The 10,850-nt window shown below is 39.0% G+C and overlaps 1 protein-coding gene across 1 annotated transcript; it reads left to right on the top strand.

The window, feature by feature from the left end:
• Positions 1-6,023: 6,023 nt before the first annotated feature.
• On the top strand, positions 6,024-9,829 carry LOC136281153 (serine-rich adhesin for platelets-like). The gene is made up of 3 exons (XM_066167377.1): positions 6,024-6,767; positions 7,185-9,009; positions 9,099-9,829. The coding sequence occupies exons 1-3, from the start codon at positions 6,024-6,026 to the stop codon at positions 9,827-9,829; spliced, it is 3,300 nt and encodes a 1,099-aa protein (XP_066023474.1).
• Positions 9,830-10,850: the final 1,021 nt, after the last annotated feature.

Below are 10,850 nucleotides of genomic sequence, written 5' to 3'. Positions count from 1 at the left end.
TATATTTTTTTGGCTGAAAACGAGTGCATTTTTCATGTAACACGAGTGCAATGTTGTAACACGAGTGCAAATTACAATTAGCGCGCGTGCTGCAAAATTTTGTTTGTTTTGACTTTCTGGATTTTTTTTATTTATTATTTATTTATATTTTTTTGGCTGAAAACGAGTGCATTTTTCATGTAACACGAGTGCAATGTTGTAACACGAGTGCAAATTACAATTAGCGCGCGTGCTGCAAAATTTTGTTTGTTTTGACTTTCTGTGACGCGTTTTTCGTATAAAGTATTAACAAGTAAGAACATGATTACGGGTGCAATTTGGTGTAAGTAAGCACTTATAAATTTTTCGGAGACAACAAATTGCACTCGCCCTACGGGCTCAAGCAATTTTTTCGTCTTTAAAAAATTTAATCGTGCTTATTAACACCAAATTGCACTCTTAATCATGTTGTTACCTAGACAAATTTTGCGCGGAAAATTGACGCATAGGTGGCCAAAATTGTCCTGCGCTTGCCCGACGTTTGATCTCTGTTGAGTACAATGGCCATTGTACGCCATGACTTTGTTAATCCTCTGCCGTTCGTCAATTGTAGGGATTAAATTCGTAAAAACATCAAGAAACAAAAAGGCATGTAGACATTTGGTTTGAATTTTGAACAACTAAATGGTCTCACTTTCTTAAACCACAGATGAAACTTATGAAATAAAATCCCATTTTACTAGAATCAAGTATGTGCACTAAAGCCTTCAAGTAAACACTCCTTAAACCATTCCAAATCCCACTTCTGGCTATGAACACTGTAAATGCAAAATTAAGGTCCTTACCAATTCGTAAAGAATACCATTCTTGTGTATGTAATACTTCTTTGTCAACAGTGAGTGAGTTACAATAACCAATGAAAAGCCGTTAAAAGTTCAATAGACTTCCTGTACAATTGACAATTCAATAAAAGTTTTATGAAAGCCACTTAGCTTTCTGCACAAAAGGCACCGTCGTCTTAAGTCCCTAGTTACAATACTCAGGCAAAGAGTTATTTTCACGGAGTGTATCCCAGAATGTCGACTGTTATTCCCTCAGGTAAATGCAGCAAGGATTTACAATCGCAGCGCACTTTTGTGGAGCAACTTCGCCGTGAGGCAAAAGTCCAGCGGGTGAAACTGTCGCTGAGTGCAAGTGAACTTGTGCAGTATTGCGAGCAACAAGGCAACGTAGATCCTTTAGTCAGCCCGAAAGCTGCTCACGACAATCCCTTTCGTAATTCTGGTGGTAAATGTGTTTTGTTTTAAACTGGGAGCAATCTTCGAGCTCTGGAGCATTTTTTTTTTCGTTTTATTTTTCTCTTCAAAGCGTTCTTACGTCCTTTTTGGCTGGTTACTCATGACTGGATGTTTTTAATGTGGAGTCGTACTTGTTCGTTCTCAACCGTTTTGTCCCTAAACAAGCAAGCTTTGAAAGAGAGAGAGGCTGCTTTTTTTAATGGACGAAAGCAGGTGGAAACCAAATCAATTCTCCACTGTGTCGGAAAAGATAACAACTGATACCAGATTGTGTTGTTAACAAGAGCTCACTCCTTGTAACTTAGACCTCAGAATTTGATTTCTTTTTGCGAGCGAGGCACCAAGACGGATACTACGCACGTGAAAAAAGTCGATAATAGACACAAATTTCAGCTTCAATACATTGGTAGAAGAACGTGTAGAGTTCAAGCAATTAAACAGTCCGAGATGGCATTACCTCATATTTGTTGCTTGGTTGCAAAACTATGCACATTGTGACTAACTGTTTGTCTGTAATATGAAATGTGTGAACACATAAAAACAGTTTTCCTTTGTATTTTAGAATTGGAAATAAATCGTAAGCAATATGCAAATCCTGCCTTGATGTTGATTTTCGTAAAAAGCAACTTCTACTACAAATTTAAAGCTTTTGCGGACAAAAACAATTGATAAAGGGTAATTATACAGAGTTGTTACTGGATTGCATTCGAAGACTTTTCATATCAATAGCTGAATTATGCAGGCATTTTGACTGGTTCTTACTAATCATAAAAATCTATATTGGAGGACAGAGCGTGACATAAATGACAGTACCTATAATTAAATTCCTAAGCCATAGCCATTTCAGAAACAGGTTTCATTTTGCAGCAAAATAAGAGAGTGGCATATTAAGCTAACATCAGTTTAATACAATAAACATAAAAAGTGATTTTGACTAACAATCTCGCCAGTTAATCCACTGAAATCAGATTCAACAGGCCATTTCCAATATATTAAAATTCAAACTTGACTCCGTGGCAGGAAATCAAAGGAAATCATGTGGAGGTTGAAGGATGAATAATAAATTTATTTTGTTTTATTCCCCCCAGCCTCGGAGCCCTGTTACAATGTTAACACATCGAAATGGCCGATTGCGTGAGACTCCTTTATAATCCCTTTGTGTGCGTGCTAATGAAGTGTGTTTTTACTCCATGAAGCATAGTTGTGGGAATTTCTCCCAATCCAACTGAGAAACAGACAACTGCTTGCTCCTATAAATAAACCCCCGCTGACGTATTAAACAAACGTTAATTTGTCTTTTGCACTCGTCTGTGGCAAAGATTTACACCAGTTTCGATATTTAAAGTCGCCGGAAAAATTCGTTCATAAAGTAGCCCTTAAAATTAATAACGCAGGGACCTCGCTGCGCTTGGTCTGTACGTCATGACCTCAAGCCAAATATCTTCCCGTCCGGCTTTCCCATTCAGTCAATAAGAAAATAATATTATTCATTAATTAAAGGCATCAGAAATCTTTTAATGACATATACGCAAGAGCGTAACTTGGGGAGGGGGGTCCTGGGGTGCCCATGTCACCCTTCTGTAAGCATGTTATTGTCACATTAAGTAAAACACGGCGTGGAGGTCGGCATGAAAATCTGGTGGGTACTCTCTTTTGACACGGTGTGACCCCTCCCAGGGAGTTTGAAAAATACTGTCTACGCACCTGATACGTGAATGTTTTTAATTATGTACGCACCTGATACGTGAATGTTTTTAATTATGTACAGGAAGTTTTAAAAACCAATCAAATCCCCTCCACGTGGTTATTGCCAAATCTGATATCTTTAATATTAATAATTTTGGAGACAATTTCAACTCACAGCTGAAAGGCAGATTAGCACGTTAACAAGTTTACTAAAGTTGGATAAATATAGTCTTATTTTTGTAACTGAAGGATTTTTCGTCATTGTGCGTTAATAGTTGCTATGATAAGCAGAAAGTACAGAATTTGAAATGCGTCTGTACTTGTTCCGCATGCGTGGTGAGTTTTGCCGTCTTTTTCGCTTTTATCCAATCATCAAAGGGATTCGTCGCGGTAGCAGAAAATTCGACCAATCAAGAGCAAGTTGGAGCCGATAGCACGTGTTATTGAGATGACTAATTAACTTACTGATGAAATAAGGGGTTGCACACTCACGTTCCGCCACCAGTCTTTCTGAAGACTTTGTCTTGTTTCGGCATTCATCAGCTGTCTGGCAATTAGGTTGAGAAAAAGATGAAAAAGGAGGTAATTCTTGTTACAGTTTTCATTCTGTTCGTCACTCTAGCTCTTGTTCAGGAAAGCCATGGAATAGGAGGCATTTTAACTCCTCGGCCAAAGTGGCGCCGTTCAAGGCGTAGAACACACTTTTATGGTGGAGGCAATACCCGAAGACTTGTTCCAATCGTTGTGGTTACAGACCGGAAGATAAAACTGGAGAGTTTATTCAGGTGCGTAGATTTGATTTAGAGTTATTTGAAATGAAATTAAAAAAATAAACTTTCAAAGAAAAAATTCTGACGAGGCTAAAGGCAAAGAAAATGATTCCGTCGTTGATTCCGTCTACAAAAAATTGAAGATGAAAATCCATCGTTTCGTAAATCATGGAAAGCCGCTGATTATTTGCTAATTGTCGGCACGTGTGTCGACGTTAATTTCTGTCGTATTCATGCCCATTACGAACGTTCTAAGTTTTCTACCTTACAACTTGGTAGAACTGATACATAATATTTCGATCAACAACCCCTTCAATCGCAAACCACCACCACTTCCGAGCTGTTAAATTGGACTCAGTTCAAGAAAAAAATTAATGAAAGGAGCAGTCGTATAGTGTTCAGCTTAAAACCAAGGGGGCCAAATCAAGAGTTTGATCCATCGTTTGATAGAATAGCAAAGGAAAGGAAAGTACTGTTCGATCATTTTTGCGGATGAATACTGAACTCTACCTCAAATCTTATTCACTTCGCTGTCCGGCAAAATTGTGTCTCGAGATTTTTTAACGGACCGTGACAAATATCAGGCGTTGGAGGATCCTAAGAACGAGACATTTGAGGCGTGTTATTTTATCATCTGTGAACCCGAAGAAATTTCTTGCATTGCACTTTTTCAGGTCGTGAATATTTGCATCCACGATCTTAAAGACAAGAATTCGAGCTGACTGGGATTTGGCAAACGGGAAGAAAAATCAAATCTAGAAGTTGAAATAAACACGAGCTGCAAGGATGATTTGTAAGCTATCATATCGACGTTCAAGAATTGCAAAGGTGTCCATTTTTTTTCATTCATACAAAACAAACGCACTAACGACTTTCTCTGTCGGAAATCAATTAAAAATGATTGGTTAAGCATCAATCCTTACGTTATTGTCTGAGAAATGACGCACGCATAAATTTTTTTTCGGCTCGTCAGACAGAAACCAAATTAACATCACATTGCTCTGACGAAGGGCTAACGCTCGAAACGTCAGCTTTTTTACCCTTTACGGTGGCTAATTTACGTTTTCAACCCAGTTGTTAACACTAAATTACCTGCTAACATCACATTGTACTGTTTTATTGGTCAAGGTCAGTCAACCAAGTGGTCTTTGTTCTCCCGCTCGCCCTTTGACCTTCTGGTGTCCACCCCAATGCCGTAAAACAGTCGTTCCCACCCTCTCTCCTGAGTACGTGTCCTACCCGGTTCTACCTTCATCTTCGCACCTCGCAGCTAATCTCATTGATCTCTGCCATTTCAAGTTCTCATTGGCTCTCTGTGATAACTCACGTGTTCCTGAATGACCTTCCTGATCACTTTCAGTTTGCTTTTGTGACATTCAATCGAAAACCATGACACAGGGCTTGCAGACTGTTTAGAACAGCGAAACGTCAATTTCATACTTTCAGTATCTGATATTTTCAGGATATTCTGTCGGTCACTGTGATGATAAAATTTTGTCGGCATTTTTTTGCAGGGAGATCAAATCCGTGGAAAATGATGGCGAATCCCGGATGGATTGAGCTGTTTGATAGAAACAGCAACGAACGACTGGCTGCAAGCAAGTTGGCCAGCAGAAAAAAAGCAAGCAAGCAAACAAGTTAGAGAGCATGTCCTGAAGTAGTGAAAGCAAGTAGTGAAGCAAGCAAGTCGAAGCATAAAAGAAAATTGTAGTATTTTGAATTAAAATGCTTTAAAACATTAATACTTTTGTGCTATTTACTTTATTAGTCACTATACATATGTTCCAACGGTTTTCACTTTTTATTTAATCGTCAGTGACTTTTTATAGAACTCCTTCCTAATTCCCGCCGCCCACCCCCCCCCCCCCCGACAAACTAAAAGCATTTTTCGTTTTCGTGCCTGTTATATGCAAAGCAAGAAGTTTTTTTAACCGAGTAGATTTGAACGGACATTCATCTGTCTCCCGTGACCCTTCAACTCTCAGATCAAATTTGTAACTCTCCCTACTGTCAAGCATACAATTCTTATAATGTTAGTTCAGATAATTTAGTATTGGATCAACTTGTTATCCCCACAAATAGCAGTAATATTCATTTTCAGAGAAGCACTGGTCTCCAGCCGTAAGATTGAATTCTACATTACAAAAGCGTCATGGTTAAGCAGAACATTCTGCGCACGCTCTGTTGTGATCTTTTATTTGTGACGTCTTGTAAGCGTCACAAAAAAAAATTCAGACTCCATTTTTCTTCGGTTGGAAACTGTCTTGATCGTCCGAGAAAAAATATCACCATGAATAACTACTTTTCTTCTTCCGCAAGACAAAAAAGAAAATCAAAATCGCAGCTTCATATCGGAGCTAAAAGTTCTCTGAGCTTATTTCATGGTGGAAACGAGCTCAAACAAGATTTCCTGCAGCGAGAGACGCACAGTTCCCGCAGAGATCGCCATGTAAATGGATTTATCGAAGCTTGCATAGGTACTGTGAGGGTGGATTTTCAAGGTGAAGCTTCAATACAACAGCACAAAAAGGCACCACAATGTTTGCAGAGCGATTCGCTGAAAATTAACCAATGGACGAGACAACAAGAAAAGTGGACGGAAGAATTGGCCTCAGATAACGAACACGGATGCAACAATGTCGTGGAATGGAAGCAAAGTGCAAGGCAACGGTTGAAAAAGAGGGACTATATACGCACACCTCATTTCAAAGATGAAATAATGTTGAGTGAGAATATCGACAACGTGGTGGAGAAGGAAATCCCAGAAATTACAGATGAAAGTCGCGCTATGACAAGAATGATCACATACATCATGAACGACAAAATACCACCCGCAGACCTGAAACAGAACGACTTTCGTGACTTGATCTTGAAAGCAGAATGCCTATCTGAGAATACAAGCAGCAAAGGAGAAGAAGTTAAAAGAATTAAAAACCTCGCCCCTGTTGAATCGAGCGTAAAACCCCACCCAAAACTGGATCCTACAAAAAGTGTCAAAACCACTGAAGATGAAAAGAAAGCCAGGAAAATGAAAGTATTTGCTGTTTAACACATTCTTACTCATCCGCTCAGTAATAATACGAAAATTACTGGAAATTTTTATGCTTCTTTATTTCTTTCTGCTTCTGCGGTAAATTAACCTTCTGTCTAATTGCCTTCAATATAAGAGTTAGTCAGCCGTTTTTGATCACCATAAACACAAAATAGTGATATGAGACAAGTCTCTCTCATGCCCCTTGCCTGATTTTTGTTTTAAGGCATGTGTTGGGTCTGGTTTCCTCTAATCATGATTACATAAGGAAAATAGTTTCTTTTATTTGCGTCGTGATGTCGACATGGTAACATTTTCTGCTTCTCAGGTGTAACGTTAGCCATATTAGTTTAGTTCCCTGTGAAAGTTAGGGTGTATCTCTCTAACTATCGTAACGAAATAGGGTTTTTACTTTCTTAGTACCTAGTCAGCGATGAAGAGTCACAAAGCAAGTCAAAAGCAACGAGTTCTCCCGTGCCCGGACGGATAAAATCAGACCGAAATGTACTTTACTGGCCCATTGCGGAAGAAACTGATGAACAAACGTCTCCATTGCAAGAGAGTGTTAATGGCGAAACATTGAACCAAGAGGTTCCCAAAGTGAGAGAGGAAATAGAAAAACATTTCAATGAAGAGTTTCCTAAAAGAACCTCGATCACCTCGACTTCTTCAGGGTCTCATGCAAAGCTTCAAACTCTCAGTATGTTCCACAAAGTCTCGAATGCAAAAAGGTACTCAACAAAACAAGGAGCAAGTGAGTTAACCACATCTGACGAAAAACTCGCAGAAGATATCGAATACATCTTGAATGTTGACACCAGTCCTAATGAATCAAATAACCAAAAAACGAGGAGGAAAGTATCGACGACTAAGAAGGCAAAGCGACCCAAAAACTCTTCAACAAGGGATGACAGCCACAGTGAAGATAAAGAGTTACAAAAGGGCGTCACTCTTAACTTAAAAGTCACCAAACAAGAGGCAACAGCACACCACTTTTCTGGCGAACAAAAGAGTCTTTACCCGAATCGAAATCTTGAAGATGGCATTTTTGCCAAGGATTTGGAAACTTCATCGATTGTAGGGCCATTGCCATCTCCCAACAAGACGACTTCTTCAAGCAGAAAGGAAAATGAGCAATTGACTAATGACATAGAATACATCCTATGTGACGATATCTTTGCTCCAGGACCACATGAAGTAGCTTGTTCTGGGTCTACCGATTTGGGCCGCCCAAAAACAAGCAACCCTAAGCTATTTTTGACAATGGAAATGGACAAAGTACCACTTCTAAAATCATTGGCACCCATAACATCCTCGTCCCAATACCAGATGAATAATTTTCTAGATCTTCAAAAACCAAATGAGGACGATGATATTGATATGGCAGAGATTATAGAAAATATTCTTTCAGACGACATTATAGACATCAACCCGGAAAAATTAAATCCGTTAAGTTCTGGTGGCAAACACCAAATCGCAAACCGAGTAGGTGTGTGTGAAACGAGCTCGTCGACGCCTAATTCCTTGAAAAGCTTTAGAAAGAAGACATCTGATGCAAAAGCAAAGAATATTGCGATTCCACAGAGAATCTCTGGCAAAACGGACTCACGAGTTTCAAAAGTTTCTAGTGATCCAGTTTCGCAAGTGCTAAGAGATTTCTCAGCACGCACTGGAACAAACCTCAAGACAAATTTCCTTCCGGCTTTAGACATTACGGCCGGGACAAAATCCTCTACTTTTGGCCTAAAGGCTCGACCAAAAACTAGAAATCCGAGACGTTCATTAGCTGACGATGTTAACAAAAGCCAAAGTTATTCGCTGGACGCTAATCTTCCTGGCGCATTTCCAAATCAAAAACAGGATTTGCACACTCTCAATCTAAGACAGGCAAAGTGCATGGTAATCGAAGATGGTCTGTTGGAGGAGACAACGAATCGACCAAACCGATCATGTTCCTACACAGCTTTAGGTGCTGAGAACAACTATACCACCAGGAAATCCGATTTTGCGAGGGATCTAGAAGACTTTGATTCAACTATAAAAACCGTCGTAAAATCTTTCACTGGGTCACCTTCCCCGCAAGATTCATTTAAAGGGGATAAACTACAAAAGGGCGTCACTTTGGCAAAACAGGAGAACAATAAGTGTCAAAGAGATGCTGCAACAATATGTTCTCCTCAGTCCTCTTTTGTTTCTAGGAAAACAGAAGAAATTGCCATGGAGGAAGCCATGAAGGAGATTTTAGGTATTTCAGCCATTGACTTACGTATGTCTTTGCAAAAAGGTCCTGTGGTTTCTCGGAAAAATGCAGAAAAGAAAATGCTAATAACGCAGAAGAAATTGACTTGGATGAGGCTATCAGGGAGATCTTGGACATTCAACGGACTGATTTGGATGCGCCAGTGAAAAACCATATTGAAAACAATAAGAATCTAACAAAAAGTTACTCGTCGAGTCAACCCATCAGAGCAGAGAAAATTGACTCGGAAGAGGCTATCTTTGAAGTTTTTGGAACTGAAACAAAGGATTTAAGAGGCAGAAATGAGAAACCAGCAGCGAAACCGAGTTGTATGATAAATGAGACAAAGAACTTTGAATCCACAACTGTCGAGTCACGCGATGTGAGGGAGCCTACTGCGCAGGCTCTTTCATTGATAAATGACTCTGCTTTTAATTTTCCAGATGCTAAGATGAGTTTTGCGAACAATGGCTCGGAGAACTACGACAGTGTATATTCTTTGGCAAATGGAGATGCATTAAGACCTGTGACAGCTGCAGGGTCAGCTGTGAGTCCTCTTCGATCAACTTTATCTGACAAAGCAATACAAAAGCTGATCTTTTCCCTTTGGGAAACAAGAACGATGTCTGATCTCTCAGTTAATGAAAAGAACACCACGCCACTGACAAAAGAAATACAGCAACAAAGCGTGGCTATGCAGAGAGCAACTGTTGTTCCAGTAGCCTGTGAAAGCAGCCATAGAGCCACTGATTTTGGAATGCTTTATAACTCAGAAGAATTGGACTTGATTAAGGAGATTGAACGACAGCCTTGGCTAAACGTTTGATAGCAGAAAGAAAAGCAAACGAAGTTTGTAATATTGCTAACAGTCTGCTGAATTGCAAGGGATTAAAGTATTCGCTATTTTTTAGGCGTTAAGATTTGGATCATTCCTATTTTTAGAAGCAGAGAACAGATCTAATCAAGACAAGAGCAAATATTCTCCTTTTTATAATTAGAATTTCACCTCATGAAAGGAGTATAGCGTGAAAAGGTTTTTAAAAGTTTAGGGAAAAAGCTTAGTGAACAGCACCAATGAAATAAAATCCGCGAAAACAGTCACAGCATGCAATTATATTAATATCAACTAAAATATGGAGCTGCAGTGATTTATTTAAATAACAGTTTTCCTTACCCGAAACCGTATCTTTACACTTTTCTTGCAGTTATTCTAGATAATTTCCAATGCTTACATAAAATGGTGCAGCTTATAAAGAACTGAAAAACGAGCGCAATGAAGAAAACTGCTTTTAATTTATGGTAAAAAATTGCTTATAATCATGGTAACCTAGCGGACGTTATTTCATGAGTTATTTCTCTCCAAACTGTAAAATTTATGAATTTCTTCATATCTTCTCATTTCATTTCGTATATAGGTTATTTAGAACCCACACTTTAGTTTCCGCATTCTTTTTATCGCCTTTTGCTCGTGGACAGATTGGTTACTCCGGCTTCGGCGAAGGATATTTCCTCATCAACTTGCGTTGTAGTTGTTTCACTGAAAAAAGAAAGAGACAGAGAATTAAAACCAGCAAATGAGAGATCTATGTGCATTTCATCTCCTCGATGTCTTATTTCAGCTTTCAATATAATGTATATCAGCTCTTACGACTTAACAGCGCAATATATGCCTTAATATAGCTGCTACCCAAGATTAAATGTTTCTGTTATATTTTGACTTGTTGACTGACTAACTTTCATCCAATCACATAGCAGCATGTTCCCGGACCTGAGAGGGCTCTTAACTTTAAAGATGCAATATTATCACATTTCACAGCCCTTGAAGCCATCATTATTATTTTAAAGAT

This window comes from Pocillopora verrucosa, chromosome 5 (assembly GCF_036669915.1).
Source record: "Pocillopora verrucosa isolate sample1 chromosome 5, ASM3666991v2, whole genome shotgun sequence".
NCBI lineage: Eukaryota > Metazoa > Cnidaria > Anthozoa > Scleractinia > Pocilloporidae > Pocillopora > Pocillopora verrucosa.
The sequence above is the reverse complement of the archived record's forward strand: the minus strand, read 5'-3'. Positions and strand labels throughout refer to the sequence as shown.